The 23,033-nt window shown below is 42.0% G+C and overlaps 1 protein-coding gene across 2 annotated transcripts in view; it reads right to left on the reverse strand.

Moving 5' to 3' along the window:
* Ildr1 (immunoglobulin like domain containing receptor 1) overlaps positions 1–23,033 on the reverse strand; it is a 38,575-nt gene that overhangs the window by 11,818 nt on the left and 3,724 nt on the right. For both annotated transcript variants that reach the window (XM_048346749.1, XM_048346748.1), the window contains exons 2-5: positions 8,902–9,072; positions 6,821–6,970; positions 2,185–2,304; positions 1,749–1,895 (exon numbers count right to left, since the gene is read on the reverse strand). In XM_048346749.1, coding sequence (XP_048202706.1) covers positions 1,749–1,895; positions 2,185–2,304; positions 6,821–6,970; positions 8,902–9,072 — 588 coding nt within the window. The remainder of the gene's footprint in view (positions 1–1,748; positions 1,896–2,184; positions 2,305–6,820; positions 6,971–8,901; positions 9,073–23,033) is intronic.

Here is a 23,033-nt window from a genome sequence, read left to right on the forward strand (position 1 = left end):
AACACAACAAAATAACTTAAATTTTTTTGTTTAAAGCAGTTCATTCTACTCCACATATTTACTAAGAAAAGATCCTTATAGAATTATATTTATTTATTTGTTTGTTTATTTATTTATTTTGTCTTTGCTATGTATTCTGTATCCAAAAATTTTAGGATCAAATTTTAGTCCAAAGAAAGATCACATTAAAAGAAATATCTTCTAGTCCCTTCCCCTTCCCCTAACACAAGTGGGGGAAAAAATGTGGTGCCCACATGAGCAGCTTCATATCATCTGGGAACTTTTGAGAAATACAAATTCTTGGGCCTTGCCTCAGATGCACTGAGTCTGAAACTCTAGAGCTGGGGCTAGTAATTAATTTCCTTCCACATGGTTGTAATACGAGCCTTATTATGAGAACCCAGCTCTCGCACTTTTCTCCTCTACTCAGTTTTATCAAGTCACCTCTAAGGACCAGTGAGATTTTGTAATAGAATAGGAAACATATATTAATTTTCTACCCCCAGTTCCTAATACATAGTTCCAGAAATCACTGAAATCTCTAAAGTGATGAGTGTGGCCTCTATACTAAAGAGATGACTGCTCCAGGGGGTCCTTGAGAGTTTCAGGATTGAGGCAGATCGTCAGAAAGGCCAAGGCATGATTAGAGGGTTGGGACCTTCCATTCTACCCACTGGTCTTCAGGGGGAGATGGGAAATTATCACCAAGAGTGCGTGATGTAGTCATTCATGTAGTGAAGTGTTCATAAAATCTCAAAAGGCCTGGATTCAAGGGACTTGTGAATGTACAGGGGTGCTGGGAGGTGGTGCACCTGGAGAAGGTGTGGGAGTATCCAAACACCTCATCTCACATGGCTCTTCATTTGGCTGTTCATTTGTCAGCTTTAAAATAAATGGGTAGGAAGTGGTGCTGTGGCTCAAGTGGTAGAGCGTGAGCCTTGAGCTGAATTGCTCAGGGACAGCGCCCAGGCCCAGGGTTCAAGCCCCATGACCAACAAACAAATAAAATAAAATAAAACAAATGGGTAAATGTAAAAGGAAGAATTTCATTACATCCCTCTAAGTTCTATAAGCTACTTTAGCAAATCATTGGAGCCCAAGGAGGGTTTTGTAGCATCCCCCAGATAATAGCCAAGTGGTCAGAGGCATAGGAGACAAACTATTGCTTGCTACCGCCATCTGACATGGAGGACTCTCATGTGGGACTGAACCTGCAAACTGAAGGCTTTGTTGCTAATTTTTCTGTGTGTGTGTGTGTGTGTGTGTGTGTGTGTGTGTGTGCATGTGTGTGCACGCGCAGGGGGAGAGACTCAATCCCTCACACTTGGTGTTAGAAGTGTTGAGTGATTTTTCCTCCCTTTTCAGATGGCTTTCTCTTAGGATTTCACTCAAATCACTTTCCTTAACCACTTCATGCCCAAGCAAAGTCAGTGCTAGAAGCCAAAACTATTTTCAACAGCATACACATACTAACCAGGCTGTGGAGGAAATGCCCTCAGTAGGCAGAGCTATATGAAAGAGGCTTTTGGCAGCTGAAAAGGTGCACAGGCAGAAACCCTTGCATGTGGCTCTATGGCTTCCTCGAACAGCATGCATAGGGTAGCTGGGCAGAGGCTAATGTCTTATACGCCTGTGAGAGGAGAGGCTCAGGGGAGAGCTGGGAAGGGCCCAGGGCCTAAGAAGCTAATCTGCTTGGGGCACTGGGTACCTGTACCCGCCCATCCCACTGCTGCTCTGTCCTCTCTCACCTTCTTCAGGGCAGCAGCAGCGAGTGGGGCAGCAGGGGCAGCGGACGTAGCAGCAGCAATACTGGGGACAGCATTGGCACCAGCACACACCAATCAGCAGCAGGAGGAGGAGGGCTCCCATGATGATGAAGATCACCGTCAGCCAGTCTGCAGCAGGGGAGACATTGAGCAGGGGGTGAATTCAATTACTCACCACACATTTGTAACATCTTGGAGCCTGGTAAATAAATGTAGCTCTTGTCTTACAGATTAGAGATAAGCTCCATGCCGGCAAAAGACATTTGGCTTTTATAAGAGAACGTCAGAGAAGTTTAAGATCCAATGACAATAACGTATCTATGTTTGTTCCTGCTTCTGTCATGGAGTGATGATGTTCCTCCATGTAAAAGTGTTACAGTGGTAAGGTGAACACACAGAAAGTTCCAGCAGCACTTACGCAAGACGATGAGCTTCACCTCCTTATCTGGGTCTCCTGATGTGTCCCCTGGTGCCTCAATGGTACAGTAGTACACTCCATGGTCCCACCACATCACTTCGTTAATCACTAGATCAGCTCCTATGTTGGGAGGAAGAAGGTGGCTGTTGTCAAAGGCCAGGACATTGGCTCTGATGCAGGGTCGCCTCAAGTCCCCGGAATTATCCTTCTGCATCCTAAGAGGGCTCTTGGTAAATGAGAAGAAGGTCTCAGTTCCTTCTTTGGAGACCTTCCTCTTTCTCCAAACACTATAACCCTGGAAGACCTCTTCATTGAGTTCCATTAAACACTTTCTTTGCTTTTCTTGTTTTGTTTTGTTTTTGTCTTTTCTCTTTTGGTATGGGGGAATCAAACACAGGATGTTGCACTAGCTAGGCAAGTGCTTTACCACTGAGCTACATCCCAGCCCAAGTGTTGTTTTTTTTTTAATTAATGAATAAAATTTCATTGTATCTATATATACACATATCACATTTTCTTGATCCACTTGTCAATTGGAGGGTCTCTGGGGCTATTTGCCCAACTTGGCTACGGTGGATAGTGCAGTAGTGAACACGGGTATGCAAGCATCTTTACTGCATCCTGACTTCTAATCTTTTGGATAAATACCCAGGCCTGTGTAGTACTTTATAAGGATTCTGAATACACTTCCTCATTTAATTCCCACTATGGCCTTATAAATGGTGGGATACAGATTGACAGTTGTTTTCTAGTAATATTCCTGGCCACGTCTTCTATGATCATAGAGTTGTTGGCCATGTATATGTAACTACTATGATTTGAATGTTTGTTCATATCAAAACTTACACTGAAATTCAGTTACCTTTGTAACTGTACTAAGAGATGGAACCTCTAAAAGGTGACTGAACCATGAGGCTCCACTCTGTGGGAGGGGATTGGTGACATCATAAAGGATGTTCAATGCCCTCTTGCTTTTTCTTCTTTTGTTATAGAGTAATGCAGCATAATTAGACTTCTCGGTCAATTCATTTTTGCATTACCAATATATTTTGCATTTTGCTTGTTATAAACTACCCAGTATCAGGTATTCTGTTATAGCATGACCAAACAGACTAAGACAAGATAAAGTTTGCATTTCATATCCTTTTTTACTGATAAATATGGACCTGTGGATCCATTTTGACAAATAGAAATGTCAGCAGAAATGTCACATAGTGGTTCCCAGGAATTTCCTTAAAAAATAGCTTGTGAATGAATACTTTTCTTATTTCTTCTTCTACTCTCTTCCTTGGCTCTATGGTTTTAATGGGTCCCCAAAGTTTCATATGCTGTAAGGTTGGTCATCAGTGTGGCAATAGTGGAAGTAGTGGAACCTTTAGAGTAGATTATTATTAATTATTAGATTATTATTAGAATATAATAATGAGATCTTTGGAGGTAGAGTCCAGGAAGTCATTACCATAATTCTTCAGTTAGTTCTTGAGAGAATAGATTATTATAGGAGAAATAGATTGAGGGCTGGGAATATGGCCTAGTGGTAGAGTGCTTGCCTCATATACATGAAGCACTGGGTTCGATTCCTCAGCACCACAAATATAGAAAAAGCCAGAAGTGGTGCTGTGGCTCAAGTGGTGGAGTGTTAGCCTTGAGCAAAAAGAAGCCAGCGACAGTGCTCAGGCCCTGAGTTCAAGCTCCAAGACTGGCGAGAGAGAGAGAGAGAGAGAGAGAGAGAGAGAGAGAGAGAGAGAGAGAGAGAGAGAATGTCCATGCTCTCTTGCTTCCTGTCTCACCATGTGATCTTTGCCTCTCACATACATTCATGCCATGATGCCATCTGGCTATGTAGTAACCCAGTAAAGGGGCTCTCACCAGATGCCAAACACAGGCCATCTCGTGCTGGACTTTCAACATCCAAGCTAAACAAACCTCTTTCTTGACAAATTACTAAGCAATAGAAAATGGACAAAGAGGGACATGGAGAGCAAATGTGACAGCCACCATTTTGAACCAGAGAAAGAATAGGACATCCCTGGTGAGCTATTATGATCTTGGATCGCTAACGACTTGATGAAATTGCATCACTACATTAGATCTGGACTATATACTACCTCTGTTTTTACACAAGGAAGAAAAGCAAACGTCTTTACGGCTTGAGTCACTAATATTTGGGGCTTTTGTTTACTTTCACTCAAACTTAAATCTAACTGACACAGAGAATGAGGAAAATCAAATACACAAAGGCTAAGAAACTATGCAGATAACATGTAGACAATATTTAGCATGTCTCTTAAACACTAAGCTCCACTTCACTTCTCCAAACTGGAGAACTCCATAGCCCAGACTTCTTCCTCAACCTAAGTTGAGATGAACTTAACGAAAGAGAAGATGGCAACATTTAAAGAGTAAATATTACCCAAGGGAAAAAAATTAAGTTCTTTCGAGCACTGAATGCTCTGTTACCCTAGGAAGATAAGTGAAAGTTTAATGTATATATTCAAGTTTAGCAAATATCAACTAAAGACCTTTTGTGGATCCAGCACCATGGAAGATAAAAAAAAAAAGGAACAAGACCTTCTCTGCCCAGAAAGAGTTGAAAAGCCAGCAGGAACAGCAGGGCAGCCTCATGTCCCAGAGTGGTGGCAGAGCTTGCCGTCTTACTCTCAGTCACTGTCGGAGGACATCTCCAGATTCTTAAGTTTGATTTTTATTATCTTTTTGGTGTTATACAAAGGGGTTGCCATTCAATATGTCAGTTTTTAAGGATAATGCTTCACAACTGGTATCATCCTTTGCATCATTCTTCAGGTTTTTCAGGACGTTAGTGTTAGAGAATTACTCTTGCTTAGTCAGTGGTCATATCTGCAATTCTTTCTTATCTGTTTGTCAAGAAATACTTATTGAGGAAATGAAACAAAAACGCGAGGTCATGCAACACTGGAGAAAACTTTGAACTTCTGTTTCCTTCTCTTCCACGTCAGTCTTTGCGATGTTTTTCCTACCACGATTTTCCAAACCCACCACCTTCCCCATTAGCAAACTGACCATAGACATGGAACTGATGAACACACTTTGGGGGAAAGTCCCACTTTAGGCTTGATGAATATCAGAAATCTGCCCCATGAGCATTGTAGGGATGTCAACATACTCTGGATATTCAGGTATATTAAATGACACAAACGTACGCATGAATGTATGAGAAAACAATGGCTTCAAGAGTCATAAGACTGAAAGTGGAAATAAAAGCTAAGGGAAATGCTGATTTCCTGAAGGAGTGAGAAAGTGACAGGGTTTTACCCAAAAGTGGTTCGGAGTGGAGGTAGTGGAAGGTACTGCTCAGAACTAGATAAGAACAAAAAGAAAAGACTATCATCCACCAGGATTTTCAACCTTTAAAATCTATAACGGACATTTGCTAATTAAAGAGGATTTCATTTTAGGGGTAAGACTAGAACAAAGTCTGCTGGATTAGGACAAAGTAATCTTTGAGGAGGTACTTGGAGACTAAAAGGACAGATGTTCCCTAGGCTCAGGGTTCACGTGCCAGCCTAAGGAAATCAGAAAGTAAATGTAAAAGGGTTTAAATATTACAACGTGAGAAGTCTGGCTTCTATTGGCCCTTTCAATGCTTACCTTAAAATGGTCACAGAATATTCACTGATATTCTCCCACTGTATTAAGAGCACCATGAGCAGCCTGCTGGGTATATTTTCATTCTTTCTTTTTCTAAATAAAAACTGCTTTATTATTATTTTTCAACACAACACATGGAACTCACTAAAATCATTTCCAAATACTATGCAGATAATTCACTGAGGCAATCCTGGTTGGAATTTGAGGAGCTAACCCATCCTATGAAAGATGAGCAATGTTCACGGTACACTCACTGTTGGCACGGTGATTTCTACACACCACCTCCCAGCATCCCCACAACTCCCTGTGAGCAGGGTACTATAGGAAGTCCAGTTTTATAGAAATTGAGGCTTAAAGAAATGGGTGAGGCTTGCCCAAGTTCACATTCCCTGATGAGTGACTATAGCTGCGAAATGGGATCAGTTTCAGTATTTTTTGTGCCAGGTCCAAAGAACAGACTGCTTTAGACATTGCTCCTAGACTCTGCATTTGACCTCTCTACTTCAGTGTGGGCAGACAGATAGCAGTGTGTCTGTCTCTCAGATGAGGAAACATCCAGGGGAAATAATGAATTTGCTTACTACTCACTGAGCTAAGTGAATAGGTATTTTATTCCCAGCTCCTTCCTCTAACAACCGAGTCTTAAAGGGGTCTCCTATCTACAAGTTCCCATTCCCTATGGTATGGGCAACAAGAATGGCCAAGGTCAGACAGAACTCAGGGACCTGCAGTTTGAGTAGGCCCCGGGAACAAATGGTAAAAAGGAACCAACTCACACCCTGACATTTAGCCACAGCTGCAGACTATGGTCTGCTCCCTGAGATCAAGTTCCATGGAAAGTCACATCCGACCTAGGAGTAGCACTTTCTCAGGATCTGTCACTTGCCTCAGTCAAACCATCATCAGGCAACAGAGGAAAATGGGAAACCCCATGCTGACGCAACCTCCCAGGCTTGCTTCTGCATCTCCTCCACCGCCCTCTTCCCCGCCCCTCCCACACACTCACGGTTCTGGATGGTGATCTTGCGCTGCCGGTAATCCACCCCCAGCACAGGCTCATTCTGCCCCCGCCGCTGGGCCACGATGCGAACTTCCCTCTGGTTATCATTGCAGTCATTGGAGGGATCTTGGCCCAGGGACAGCGCTGCCTGGTACGCTGAGGAGAGAGGTTAAGCACAATTGAGTGACCCAGAATATTCGGATTCTGCTGGCCTGCAAAGGGAACTGACCCTCGGAATCCTAATAAATGCCTAGGTGATGATAATGAACCCAGGAGTCCTGCTTAGAAGCCCCTCCTTGTCTTGCAATCATTTCCCAATCTTGGCTGTATCCCTCACCTCCTTTCCCAGCTGCCCTTGTCTCATGTAGGGGCTCCCTGACCTCCCTGCTCCCACAGGGTTCACCCATGGGCCCTTATAATAGAAGGGTTGAGAGCTATTACATCTGCTGGTACGCTCTGCCTATAGCCCCAGTCTCTACCCACTTCCCACTTAGTCCAGGCCTTTTCAGAGTAATCCCCAGGAAACAACGCCTGACTTTAGTAGGAGCCCTTCGGGAATGATGTTGGGTGGCTCAGATGGATTCTGGAGTGTGATTCAAATCCTACCAGGGAGACAGTTTCCCCGAGGTTAAAAGAGAAAAAGTGGATACCCCATCCCCTCGCCTCATTTCAGGACTCACTTCCTCCCTCCAAATAGAAATCTACTTTTACACTCAACATTTTTAAAGTGCTTGTTGTCTTAAGTTGCTAGTCGGGTAGTGGGTTCCTCTGTCCTCAGAAGTAGGGCAGAGACAGCAGGGAGGGCAGAGACAGCCGCTGGGGAAGAACTATTTCCTGGCAGCAGTGCTAACATGATCAGGGCAGTTGTTATTGAGAGGCAGGACTTGGCAGAACGTAAGAGAAGCCTGTATAGCATCCAGCTGCCTGGTGGCCTGGGGGTTGTGAGCAACCTGACAATCCTCGTGCTTTGCCAGCTGAGGAACAGCCATCTACCAGGAAGACTGACCACAGAAGGACAAACAGCAGTGACGGAGGCTTTGTCCATGACCACAAAGAACCTGCACCCAGAGGTTTGCTCAGCAAGCTGGCTTCAACCAGGAAAGAACCAGGAAACAGCCTTGCTCTTTTGCTTTTCCTGAGCTGTCTTATTATCTTTTTGAGAAAAGGGTATGACAACATTTTTAAAATGTTGTTCATTTTTGTAAATGGCGTAAAAATGAGTTGTTTGCAGTTTTTTAAAGTGACAATTTCTTTATTCGTTTAAAAATTATCTTTAAGTAAGTACACAAAGGGGTTTCAGGTCAACATGTCAGTTTGTGCTTACAATGCATCTTGATCTGTGTCACCCCTTTCATCCTTCTCCCTCATCTCTCCCAACCTCACTCATCTCCTCCATGTACCTGGTTCTATTTCTGCATACATGAAATATTATGACTGTGCCCACTCTTCCTCTCTCTAGGCTTCCCCCTCCCCATCCCTTGATCTCACACCCCCCACAACACATGTTTCAGCTTTCTGGCATCCACTTTGTTTCATTGTGATTTGGTAGGTTCAAAGGAATTACACTATTGACCTGACATCCTCTCCTGCATATAACACTGGACTCTTTCCTTGCATATATCATACTTTCATTAGTATGCTTGTGTACATACACACATGACTGTATATATGTTTACATATGTATTTATAATTTAGATCTAGCTTCTATATATGAGAGAGCTTGTGTCTTTGTAGCTTCCTCACTATGAGAGTTTGTGAGCCACAGCCTCTCCTAGGGAATGGTGGGTGAATATAGTCATAATACTCAATATGCATATGTGAGGAAGGAGCAGGTAACGTGAGGGGATGGGTAGTATCGGGATAGATGGGGGAAGGGAGAATGATGGAAGGGGTGACACACTGATCAAGATGCACTGTACTCATAACTTGATATGTAGACTTGAAACCCCCTGTACACTATACTACTACTATTACTACTACTGCTGCTGCTGCTGCTCCTGCTGCTAGTACTAATTCCTAAACCCCAATGACTGTACAGCACAGAGATGTTTGGGATCTGGAAAGATTAAGAAGGGGGAGATACTCACAGGCAGAGAAGTAGTCAAAGATGGGGTCCTTGCAGAAGGACTTGAAGCGCCATGTCACCACTACGTCCTGGAGCTGAGCAGAGGTGGTGTAATCACATTTGAGGGTGACCGAGGCAAACAGGGTGACATAGCGTTCTGTGTTCTGGACAGTCACCAGCAAGGACAGGCACCCTGAAGGCAAGAGCAAGAGAGAATGCTGAAGGTGACTTACTTCTGTACCTGGGGTAATAAAACTAGAAGTAGCACTGTGGCTCAAAGTGGTAGACTGCCAGGCTTGAGTGAAAGAACTCAGGGGCAGTGCCAAGGCCCTGAGTTCAAGCCCCACAATTGACAAAAAAAAAATGAGTAAAACCCACACCCGCTTTTCTGCCTAACTCTAGTTGGTTGCTTACAGGCAGAGTCTGAGATTCTACTGGTCAGGGAATGGGTGAAGAGGGTCCTCAGCTCCCTGGGAGAGGACAGAGTAAAGAGAGTAAGGATGACTACCAAGAACTTACAGTCCATTAACCACCAACAATTGTCTAACAATAATAAACACACACACAGTACATCCTACAACAATAAAAGAATTGTATTGGGGCTTGCAGTGCTGCTCAGTGGCAGAGTGCTTGCTTAGCATGAGCAAGACCCATGGTTTAAAAAAAAAAGAGAGAGAAATAGAAATTGTGTTACTAAAAACATGTTAATACGTGTTTGGTTCTCTTTTTCCTCTGTCACATCTCTTCAAATAGTTTCTCAATCAGATGGTGACAAACCATATCAAGATGAACTTGAAGAATTGCAGATTTCATATTTTCAGGTGAAGGCTACTCATGTGGTAAAATCCATACAAATATTGCAAAATTTGAGAATCCCAAAGATTGGAAACATTTCTTGTCCTGAGCACCTTGGATGAGAGATACTTAGCATGTACTAACCTCACCAAGTCCTTGTAAAAAAGGTAGTGTGACAAATCATTCCTGGTATTTGTCACAATGCCTTGTACATGGACTACTGAGTTGGTGTCTGGGTCTCTCCCTTTTTTGCCTTATTATGAGAACCAAGGAGAAAGGGATTCAAGCTGGAGCCTTCTTTACTAGAGTGACATCAATGGAGTGGAGCCACATTCATTTTGGCTGAGTCCTTAAAAAGCAACATGGTGGGCATGTCTTTTTTTTTTTTTTTTTTTTTTTTGGCCAGTCCTGGGCCTTGGACTTGGCCTGAGCACTGTCCCTGGCTTCTTCCCGCTCAAGGCTAGCACTCTGCCACCTGAGCCACAGCGCCCCTTCTGGCCGTTTTCCATATATGTGGTGCTGGGGAATCGAACCTAGAGCTTCATGTGTAGGAGGCAAGCACTCTTGCCACTAGGCCATATTCCCAGCCCCAGGGGGCCTGTCTTGATAGACAGAGCCATGTGATTCTGATCCTGCTTCACTTCTGCTCACAGCCTTCATAAGACAGTCCTCTGATGCACATAATTTGTGCTTTCATACATTTTGTTTTGTTTTGGTACCAGCACTGGGGCTTGAACTCAGGGCCCTGGCGTAGTCCCTTAGCTTTTGTGCTCAAGGTTGGCACTCTACCATTTGAGTCTTGACTCTACTTCTAGATTCTTGGTGATTAATTGGAGACTAGAGTCTCATAGTCCTTTCTAACAGGGCTGGCTTCAAACCACAATCCTCAGAACTCAACCTCCTGAATTGCTACTCTTTTTAAGCATGAACTACCAAGGTCCAGCCTTCATAAATTTCTTTGCCTGTCCATGGAGACAGCAGGATGCCTCTCAGGACCTGCTCTGGTCCCCAGGAAGAACTGGGGATGATGAACATGCTGCCAAGACAAGTGTATTGGGGAGAAACTCACTGGGCAGTTCAGGGGGAGAAGTGACTAGGAAAATTGGGAAGAAGGAAGAGATTTAGGGTAGGCTGATTGCAAGGCTCAGACAGGACTCAGACTACACAGGAGAAGTAGGGAGCAGCAGGGAAACTTACAGTTTCAGGAAGAAAAGGAGTAAGCAAAACCCCTTATCTCAGTTGCAAGGGAGACCAAGGGTACATAAGGTAAGGATGGAGGTGGAGTAGGAGGCTGGGCTGGAAGAGGCATCTATTTAACACTCCTTTGTCTACTTCAAAATATGGAGGATTGCTGAAGGATTTTCTGAAGAACAACAGGGTAAGCGTGGTGATTTCAACATGGTCAGGGGCCTCATCCTTTTCAGAATAAAGCTTCAGCAAGTTTGGAGAACATGTCTGTCTTAAGCAGCTGTAGGACTATCAGAACTTAGGCCAAGCAGAATGGAAGAGCCAAGGCTGGTACCTCAAGCCTTACATGGATTACTTTACACTCTGATTTTGTTTCAATCCATTGCTCTTCCCTTCTCCTCATCCTACCTTTTATTCAGAACTGACCTGAAATAGACTCTGGAGCATTCAGAGAACAAGGCTAGAACTGAACAAAAGAGGCAGCTATCAATAAGATGTTGGACAATGAAACAAGTGTCATTGTCCAGCGCAGCTTATTTTATTCAGTGTTACGTACTGAATAAATGGAATAGAAAACCCACTGGCTTTGGGTCTACACAAAACCTCAGGTTCACACAGGACCTTCAAGTATTTTCTTTCTCTTACTAAAAGTGATCCTGGGAGGAAAAAAAGCTGCACCATTTCATACACAATCTGAGCCTTGGAAAAGTTAAGCAACTTATCTAGGGTCATTCTTATCCTTAGGTCGGTCAAGGCTCTGCCCCTGAACAGGGCTCTTACTGTTTTGCCTGGATATTCCTCAAGTAAAAGAAGAGAACTGGTATGTATAAGTTTAAAAATAACTGGATCTTGGGGCCAGACTACACAAAGGATATTTTAAAACATAACTGGTGACTAATACTCTATATCTTCTTTATTCCATGGATGGGTAATTTGATACAAGCTTATTCTAAGACTCTAATTAACATTACCAAGTACATTTGGGAGGAAAAAGGATGTGTGTGCTGAGGTTCAGAGGAGGAAATTTGTTTGGAGCCAGAAGATGCTCTGGGATAGCTATGAAGATGGCCGCATCTGACCCTGTTGAGGGAGGGGAGTGGGGACAAGGGGTGTCATTTTGATTACCAAACACACACTGAGTTCTCCTACATGAATGTCATTATAAGAGAACTGTACCTGGGATGACCAACTCGTCTTTGCCAATGTCATTGCTGGCTTTGCTGCCTGTCAAGGCTTAAAATGTGCTAAGTGGGGCTGGGAATGTGGTAGAGGGCTTGCCTAACATACATGGAGCCCTGGGTTTGATTCCTCAGTACCACAGAAACAGAAAAAGCTGGAAGTTGCACTGTGGCTCATTCATGTGGTAGAGTGCTAGCCTTGAACAGTGCCCAGGTTCTGAGTTCAAGTCCCAAGACTGGCAAAAAAAAAGTACTACTTGTTCACATGCTCTGAGCATGCTGAGCTCACTCGTTCCACTTCCTCTGCCAACCCCACTGCATCTTCCATCTAAGCAGATCACACCTTTCCCTCTACCTTGATATATGCACACACAGTCAGTGGGGGAAGAATTCCAGATGAGCCATTAACTACCCAGCATGCACTTCTCCCTTCTCAATTATTACTGCCAGCCCTCAGATTCAATCTACTCTGTGGCAGGTCATGCAAGTTCTTTACCTCTAATCCTCTCAAAACTTCATAGATGAGGATCAGCTCTGCTTGCAAATGTAGATAAAAGTTCAGAGGGAATAAGCCAAGCTCTCATGAACTCAACAACACATGCTTCATAAGTATCAGCATCAGGATTTGAACTCATACCTTGCTTACACCAAAACACAATGTTTCCCAAACAGGCAAAGAAGTCAGATACTACATGGGAGAGAAGAAGTAGCAAGAAGCCCATCTCAAAGGCAAAGGGTCTCATAACCTTAACTTCTAACCTTTAAGCTTTAGCTTCTCAATACAACTACTCCCACTGAGAATCCACAATACTCAGCAGTAGGGATTTGAAGAACAAACCAAACCAGCAGAATCTGATGATATGAGCAAGCTCAGAAAGGAAATGCTCCGATTGCGGCTGCCTTGATACATCTTCACTTTTCAAACTCAGCACCAAAAGTTTCTAAATTCTCAAACTCCCTTCATTCCATGCCATTATCTTCTCCCCCAGTGTATCGCCATCTAATTCTCAAGCTGTTTCTATCATTTTCTCTTGAAAACTTTAAGTCTAGGGCCTGATTCTCTCCATCTCAATTCTGCCTCCTCTCCTCAAGTTAAAGACCTGGCTAGTTATTTCCAAACTATAATATATTGTTATATGCAAAACTGGGACAATAATGCCAGCCTTATAGGTTGAATTGAGGATAATAAAAATTCTTTGTTTAGCTCATACCTGTTATCCTAGCTACTCTGGAGGCTAAGAGCTGAGCGTGAGCCTGAGCAGGAAAGTCCATAAGACTCTTTCGTCCAATGAACTACTCAGAAAACCCCAGAAGTGACACTGTGGTTCAAGTGGTAGAATGCTAGCATTGAGCAAAAAGAAGCTCAGGGACAGTGCCCAGTTCTTGAGTTCAAGCCTCAGGACCGGTAAAAATTTAAAATTCCCTGCTTAGCAAAGAGCTCAGTACACAGTAGACATATAATAAACATTAATCATCATTTTACTCCTTTTGTTTAAATTGGGAGTTTGGGAATCGACTGAAGTCTACATGTAAAAAAGAAGCATTTTGAAAGTGATACTCCCTTTAGGCAGATAGGACAGTCTTCTCTTTGTGAAACAAGGTAGTGGATTAAAAGCTTTGCAGCTTTGTGCCCTAGCAGGCCTTTGAGGGAGAAAGGGAAGGAGAGCTATCCCATAAAGGGAGAGAGGAAACCTTGCAGAGAAGACATCAAAGTTCATGGGAGGAAAGATGAGGAAGAGAATTCTCAGTTTCTCACCATCAGGTATGTTTTGAGACTATACTACTGTGTCAAGTGAGGATTACCATCCTACAGTAAAGTAGAAGCACCAACGAAATACCATATATTCCCAAAACCAAGTATAACTTGATACACTTCTCCAGTCAGTCTGTCTCTCTTGCATAGTCCCAGCTTCAGCAAGATGCCATCATTTCTAGGAAACATCATCCATAGAGTAAGAGGATGTAGGCACTTTAAAAAAAATCAAGAATTGTTTTGGGGGGACTCAAAAGGGTTATCCCTTCCATTCCTTATAAAGGGTTCTGCATAGGAGGAGGTATAATATAATTTGTATCTACGGTGTTCCCCAAAGTCCCGTGTATTTAAGGCTTGATCTGTAGCCAGTGACACTGGTGGGAGGTGGTTGAATCTTTAAAAGAGAGGTGCCTACTTGGAGGTTTTAGGCTACTGGGGCTATGCCTTAAAGATATTGTGGGAGCCAGGTGCTAGTGGTTCACACCCATAATCCTAGCTACTCAGGAGGCTGAGATCTGAGGATCATGGTTCAAAACCAGCCACAGCAAGAATGTGAGACTTTTTTTTCCCAATCAACCATCAAAAAACTAGAAGTGGTGCTGTGGTTCAAAGTGGTAGAGTTCTAGCCTTGAACACAAAAGCTCAGGGACAGACAGCACCTGTGTCCTGAGTTCAAGCCCCATGACTGACAAAAACAAACCAAACCCAGCAAACAAACAAGAAGATAATACTAATTCCTTCCTCTCTTTCTTCACTTACTGGCTACCTGAGGTGGGCTTCTTTGTTCTACCATGCACACTTGCCATGATTTTCAACCTCATAATAAACCCCAAAGCCACAGGGCCAACCAGCCATACACTGATACTTCCAAAATTGTTAGACAAAATAAACCTTTGCTTTTTCTCAGGTATTCAGTTACAGTAACTCAAAGTGACTAACACAGGGTGGTAGGCAGGGATATAGTGTTTTGGGGGGAGGAACATGTGGCTGTAGTGCCCCACTGACGAGAGTTCTTTATTTCGGAGTGTTTTTCAAGTACACAAGCACCATGGCTCTAGGTTAACTAAAGTACACAGGTTCAGGCCTATCAGAGTTTATGTTGGTGTAAGCTATCTCCTCCAGTGTATTTACCATCAGTGCTTGTTATGTTTTCTTAGATAACAGTGCAAATACGAGAGGATAGAAGGGGAGAAAAGGACTGGCAATGAGCAATGAGCAGGAAGGAAGGGGTACAAAAGTGTGGGTACAAGTGGAATAAATGGGGATGAGGAAAGCAAGGGGAGAGGGGGAGGAATTCTGTCCAGGTACTGTGTATCTAACAAAGCTCTGCTGTGTCACTATGCAGTGCTGGACCAGAACCAGAAGAGCAGAGCACATGGCTTCCCCAGGAGTCAGTGATTTAGACCAAGCACCTATTATGTCATCAGGCTTAATACTGAGTGCTTTGTTATACATTACCTGACTCAGTCTTTCCAATGAATAAATAAACACCACAGGAGGAAGAGATTTTGTTTTTTCCTTTCATTTTCATCATGAAGAAAATCCTCCCAGAAACTAACTTGTTCAAGGCTATCAACTAGCAAATAGTAAAGCTAGATTTAAACTTAAACTCTGGCTAGGCACTGGTGACTCACACCTATCATCCTAGCTAGTCAGAGGGTGAGGGTTGAAGCCAGCCTAGGCAGAAAAGTCTATGACAATCTTAGCTCCAACTAACCACCCCCCCACACACAAAAAAAAGCAAACAAACAGAAGTAGAGCTGTATCTCAAGTGGTAGAGCACCAGCATTGAGCGGAAAAAGCCAAAAGAGAATGACAGACCCTGAGTTTAAGCCCTAGTACTTATACAAAAACAAAAACAAAGAATTTAGATCTCTTAAAATTCCCAAACCTCTAGTTTCCTCTAGGCTACTTTGTCTTCTGGATATGTTTTCTAAGTGAAATTTAACCCTTTGAGGAATATTCACATATAAGGGACGTTCACAAATTCATTTTAACCATTTCATAGAAAAATATGTTTTTCCCCTTTTTTGTGTGTGCATGCAAAACAAATAAGGAACTTCAGACAGATAATGTTAAAAGAGATGGTTTCAGGGTAGGGAACTTTCTGCCAAGAGCTCTTTGGCTATTTATAACATTGTGATAGGCCACATAAAATTATTAATATAGGCAGATAGGTCACAGGTATCCAACAAGAAGCATAGCGTCATCATGTATCACGTGATTTTTCAGGCCCCCACCCCTGTGAGGAACCACTGTTGACAGTTGGTACACATCTTTTCCTATTACTATTCTTTAAAATTAGTTATATTAAGAAATCATGAAGTACTAAGCTCAAACTCCAATATGGCCACAAACCAAACCAGGAAGTTCCATAGCTGCTAGAAAGGATTTTCTTTTCGTTTTCTGAGTGGAATATTTTATAGATTGTCTGTTAAGTTTGAAGTTATTTTGTTGACCTTTTGTCTGGATGAACTGTTTATGGAGGGGCATGGAAGTCATAGGTTGTATTGAGATTGGGGCCTATCTAACCCTTATGCTCAATGCTGTCTGTTTTATGACACTTAGTGCACCAACTTTCCCATTAAAATATATTTATAATCATTATATCTTCTCAATGGATTATTTCCTTTAGGAACCTGTAGTGGCTTTTATGCCTTCTGATTAACTTTGCTTGAACTTTGATTTGGTAGATACACATACAGCTACTCTTACTTGCTCCTGGATTCCATTTGCTTAGAATACCTTTTTCTTTTTCTTTTTCTTTTTTCCAGAGCTGAGGACCGAACTCAGGGCCTTGGGCTTGTCAGGCAGGCGCTCTTCCGCTGAGCCAAATCCCCAGCCTGAATACCTTTTTCTGTCCTTTCATATTTTAGTCTCTGTGTGTTTGCTGATGAAGTGTGTTTTTGCAAGTAGCAAAGAATTTGGACAGTGTTCTACCACATGAGCCATATTTGTAGCCCAGCTTTTGCGTGGTGTGTGTGTGTGTGTGTGTGTGCGTGTGTGTGTGTCTGTCCTGGGCCCACTCAGGGCCTGGATGCTGTCCCTGAGCTTCTTTTGCTCAAGGCTACCACTCTTCTATGTGAACCACAGCTTCAGTTCTGGCATTTTTGTGTAGTTTATGGGCAATTACTCTAATGGATTTTCCTGCCTGGGGCTTCAGATCATGATTCTCAGATCTCATTCTCCTGAGTAGCTAGGATTGTAGGTTTGAGCCACCAGTTTCCCCCCTTGCTGGTTATTTTGGACATACAGCATAAGAGACTTTTCTGTTTGCATTGGCTTAGCACTGAAATCCTCCAGCTCTCAGCCTCCTAAGTAGCTAAGATTATAGGACATCTTAATATTTATTTAAAAGATGAATTAAACCTATTTTAATACCTTTCAAATACTATAAAACACCTTGAGTGGAAAAAGGAACTCAAATATGCAAAAGAATACTGTTTTGTTTTTTAAATATATTGAAGGGTTGATATATATGAAGACTGAAAATTAATTACTGTCTCTAATTAAAAGATTCATCACCTCACATAGTGTTTCTTGTATTTATGTATAGCTAACACTCTGTTACTTGTACTTGAACAAGTACACTCTGTTTCTTGTACTGGTTGGCCATTTGGGAAATGTCACTTGCCTTTTTGCTGTAAAGTTTTTGGAATATCGTATGTATTCATGGTATTTATTCCTTGTCAAATAAAACTTTGCAAATGTTTAAAAAATTAGTTATATTAAGTTCATTGATTTGCGATGTCTGCTTTTTTCAATCTGATGACACTGTTTTCTAGATTGGTACGAACAAACAGATCTAATTTATTTAGTGACTGCATGCAAATATAATCCATAAGTGAACTATAATTTCTCATACATGTTCCTACTAACAAGTATCTAGGTTTCTTGTGGATTTTCACTATTTCAAACAATGCTGGAGTGAATTGCCAGCATTTTATTTTTACATAAGTATCTCTTCATACAGCCTTATTCTATTTTTTTTTATTTTATTTATTTATTTATTTTTATTTTTGGCCACTCCTGGGCCTTGGACTCAGGGCCTGAGCACTGTCCCTGGCTTCCTTTTCGCTCAAGGCTAGCACTCTGCCATTTGAGCCACAGCGCCACTTCTGGCCATTTTCTGTATATGTGGTGCTGGGGAATTGAACCCAGGGCCTCATGTATACGAGGCAAGCTCTCTTGCCACTAGGCCATATCCCCAGCCCCACAGCCTTATTCTAGTTAGGGTATCTTTTTCAAAGTGAGCTTGCTGAGTCAAATGGAATCAACCTTTTCTATTTAATAGTTACTTCAAAAAAAAGAAAATTGTAGCCCCATGAACAGTACATAACAGTCTCATGTGCTGGCAAAATCTTTGAGGAAAATTTCCATCTTTAAATTTTTTTCTTGATAAGCTATTAGGTGAGGAAAAGAAATACCACTCAGGTGGTTTGAATCTGACAGTCCGTGGTTACTAGGGAGGGGGGTTAAAGACCTGTCTGAAGGGCAAATACTTGGAGTTTCCCAAACTTGATCATCCAGGTTGGTGACTCATGTCCCTCCACACTAATCTCAGAGTTTATGCAAATTTGGGTCCCATCAGAATGCACATTTTTGAGTTCCTGCTGGGTGCCTGACAGGTTCCAGATGACAAGGTGACAGTAGCAATTAAGATAGACAACATCTGGGAATATGGCCTAGTAGTAAAGTACTTGCATACATGAAGGCCTGGGTTTGATTCCTCAGCACCACATATATAGAAAAGGCCAGAAATGGTGCTGTGGCTCAAGTGGTAGAGTGCTAGCTAGCCTTGAACAAAATGAAGCCAGAGACAGTGCTCAGGCCCTGAGTCTAAGCCCCAGGACTGGAAAAAAAAAAAAAAGATAGACAACATCTCTGTACTGTTGGAACTTACACTCTTTTTTTTTATTTTATTAATTAAATTTTTTTGACAAGGTGTTGTGCAAAAGGGGTACAGTTACATAATAAGGCAGTGAGTACATTTCTTGTGATATCTTACACCTTCATTTTTCTTTCCCTTCCCTAGATCAGGTAGGCATATATACAATATCTAGTGTACCAAAATCATATATAGTACCGTAGTGTATGCCAAAGGAAAGTCACCTAGGACAATAGAATCCTCCTGTGTCCTTCTTTTGGAGTTGTTTTTGCTTATCCTCATCTTATATGATCATGTGTACATAGCTGTTAAGCTATTGTGATCCACTGATAGGTCTATTCTAGACCTTTTTATGTTTAGTAGTTGCTTGTTTTTAGATACATAATGTAAGGTTGCTGACCCAAACCTGTGGAGATATCATTTGAAAAGAGGTTTGTTATTTTGCAGACCTGGTCTCTACTGTTGTCCGTCCTCCCCGACCCCCAACCCCCTCGACCCTAACAGACATATATCAAGGAGGCCATGCCCCTTTGTTCTCTGTGGGACTTACACTCTTTTTTTTTTTTTTTGCCAGTCCTGGGCCTTGGACTCAGGGCCTGAGCACTGTCCCTGGCTTCTTTTTTGCTCATGGCTAGCACTCTGCCACTTGAGCCACAGCGCCACTTCTGGCCATTTTCTATATAAGTGGTGCTGGGGAATCGAACCCAGGGCTTCATGTATAGGAGGCAAGCACTCTTGCCACTAGGCCATATTCCCAGCCCCAAGACTTACACTCTTCTTTTCTTTTTTTTTTTTTTTTGGCCAGTCCTGGGCCTTGGACTCAGGGCCTGAGCACTGTCCCTGGCTTCTTCCCGCTCAAGGCTAGCACTCTGCCTGTTGAGCCACAGCGCCGCTTCTGGCCGTTTTCTGTATATGTGGTGCTGGGGAATCAAACCTAGGGCCTCGTGTATCCGAGGCAGGCACTCTTGCCACTAGGCTATATCCCCAGCCCCAAGACTTACACTCTTGATTAAAGAGTTGACAATAAACAAACACAGAGGCAAAATTATGTCATAGATTAGTCATTCAGGTTTGCTCAGAAACCACTAGAACTTTGAGTATTAATTCTTATTACTGTAAAGAGGGCTCCAAGTTGTTTACTTTTTATTTTTTATTCTGCACAGGTAATGGGGGCATGAACTCTGAGCATGAGTATTTTCCTTGAGTTTTGTTTTGTTTACTCAAGACTAGTACTCTATCACTTTAGCCACAGCTCTACTTCTGTTTTTTTTGGTGGTTAATTGGAGAGAAGAGTCCTAGGGACTTTTCTTGCCTGGACTGGCTTTGAAACATGGTCCTTGGATCTCAGCCACCTGAGTAACTAGGATTACAGGCATGAACCACTGATACCCAGATACATGGTTGTCTTAAATTCTAAAGCAAGGGAAAAATCTAAATTATTATCTTTTCATACAAATCTGGATGTCATTTATGTCCCCATTTAAGAGAATGGACAAAATAAAAAAAAACTAGAAATTACCTTTGATATCTCTTCCTCCTTGCCTTTCATATATAATCTATCACCAGAGTGAGTTTGTCTCCCAAATATTTCTGAAATCTTTTCCCTGTCTATCACACAGCATTTTAGTATAAGCTACCTTCACCTCAGGCTTGCATACTGCCTTGGCTTAACTAGTACATGCACACAACCCAGTCCCACTCTTTATGGATTCCAACAGCTGTCCATTGCCCTTAAGACAAACACAAGCCCTCTCACCATGAGGCAGGATCCCATACATATGGAACTACTCACCATTCATTGTCGTAGTCTGGGTGGCTTCCTCCACTCAGTCACACTGGCATTTTCCCTCTATCTTTTATCCTCAATGCTCTCCTAGCCAGTGAATGATACTGCATATACTATTCTTTGGTTGGGAAAGCTCATTCCTCAGTAATTAACTCCAGCATTCTGTTTTCAGGTAAGGTCTTCTGATCACACAAAACCCATATTATGGGCTGTGGTGGTACATTAAGCCTGTCTTCTACAATCCATGACACAGATGTAGTATACCCACCTTCGACTGTAGTATCAAGGCTATGGCTAGTTTTATGTGAATAAACAATGCCTTCCTTTATATATGCCTAGCACACATTAAGCACTTGCTAAACAAAATAAGGAATCCATGCACTTTAGACTAAAAATTACTTGGGATACATTTTTAAGTACTCTAAAATAGCTCATAAAATACATGGCTAAAGCTAACCATTTGTAGAATGGTCAAAATTTAAGGAAGAACTCTGTGTGTGTTGGAGGGAAATGGAGAACATTAGATTTCTATGTCCATCAGTGGGGACAAGCTGCCCACGTTAGTGAGGCCAGAAATTAATGAACCTTGAATTACAAACAAAGAGCTTATAAGCTATGAGGATGTTTGTATAGAGAATCAAAGTGACAATGGGAAAGATTAACCTGGGTAGGTGTACCTATCATCCTATAGGTAGAAAATGGTTGGAAGAAGACAGACAGGAAGCATGTCTAGAGGCAAGGTGCTTAAGGTAGGCTCAGGTGAATATTGTCCTATGGAACAGATACTAGAGCTAAGCAAGTAACTGAGAATGTGGTATTAGGAAAGTATCAAAACTGCTAACCTTTGACCCCAGCTCACCCTATTTGCAAACTGGATGATCTAAAGTAAGAACTGGGGAAAGATAAGACATGGTGTGAATCTTTCTAATTACTAAAATGTACAATGGACTTTCTTTCCTCCAAAGGACTTCAGATATTAAAAAAAAGTTTTGCCAAAAGAAACTAGGTACACTACACATGATTATAACTCATTGTATGACTTCAGATATTTTTTAAAAAATGTTTTGCCAAAAGAAACTCAGGTACATTATACATGATTACAACTCATTGTATGATTATATCTCATTGTTGTTGTGGCCAGATGTTTCTAATGGGCATTTAGATAGACATTGATGAGGAAGTTGCCTAGTTTGTTTCTGTATATCAGGATTCAATAAACCAAACCAACCTGCTCAGCTGTGTGAAATAAGGTAAAGAGCAATCGATCAAAAGTGAGGTTGCCAGGTTCTGGCTTCAGCTCTAAAATGAATTCTACTGTGCTAACCTGAAACACAGGACTTCTCTGAACTAGATTTTCTTATCTGTAAAATGGCTGGGAAAAGACAGGGTACGAATGATTTCTACTTGTAACAGCACTGGGATTTGGGAAGGTGCTCCGGGAGTCCTCAAGAGGAGACATGGAGTGAGCAGTCTCCCAACTATCAGCCACTCTCCCTCATCCTGAGAGGCCTCAGTTCACTATCTGCTGTATCAGAGACCTTCGTAGGATTTCACAAAGTCTATAGTACAATCCATATCTATGTCCTTCCCATCAAAGGACATTTACTGGCTTGCTTTTTCTCACACTCTCTTTTCTTTCTCATATTTCTCTCTCTCTCTCTCTCTCTCTCTCTCTCTCTCTCTCTCTCTCTCTGGGGATTTTGTCCCTTAGGGGTCTTATTTCACAGAGGAAAAAAATACAAATGGATAGCTAATGGCTCTCTATAAGGAAACAAAACTCCATGATGTTAAGAAAAATTTTTCACAAAAATTGTAGACTTTGGGGGTAAAACTGTTCTCATTCCAAGAACAAACTTTAAGGTTGGCTAAAAACAACTAAAGTTAAAGCCAATATTACAAAGAGCTATAAGTACTTGCTTAATATTTTACATTTAGAAGCAAAAAATTCAGGTATCATTTGAGTGCTAAAAATTTCTTTTTCTAGGAAGTGGCACGGTGGCTCAAGTGGTAGGTAGAGTGCTAGCCTTGAGCTGAGGAGCTCAGGGACAGCACACAGGCCCAGAGTTCAAGGCCTATGACCAAAACAAAAAAAAAAATTCTTTTTCTAAAGGAAAAAAATCCTGAGAATTAAAACAAAAAATAAATTTAAAAAACTAAGCAAAACAAAACAGACAAAAACCAACAACCAGACCTACAACAACTCAGAGTTTGCATGACTGTGGGAACATCAGATGCCTCCTTAGCTCACCACCCTCTGTGGGGGCCCTAAGCCACATCAACCAGCAAGCACAAAACCTGCCACAATTTTACTACTGGTCTATGTTTTGTAATTGTGGGACTTGTGTGCTAATCAGAGAAAGGGGTTGGGTCTTCTTTAAAATAAGAGAACAAGGTGATGGGCTAAAATGGACACATAAGTGCAGGATTTCCCAAAACATATATTGAATTTTTGTAGTGGCTCTTCAGAAAACTGACCTAGTGGACTTTCCTTTTGAGTAGGGGCTCATTTTCTAGGCATTTAAACATTAAGAATATTTTATGTTAATTATCACCTGACTTGACATGA

The sequence above is a fragment of the Perognathus longimembris genome, chromosome 5, assembly GCF_023159225.1.
Source record: "Perognathus longimembris pacificus isolate PPM17 chromosome 5, ASM2315922v1, whole genome shotgun sequence".
NCBI lineage: Eukaryota > Metazoa > Chordata > Mammalia > Rodentia > Heteromyidae > Perognathus > Perognathus longimembris.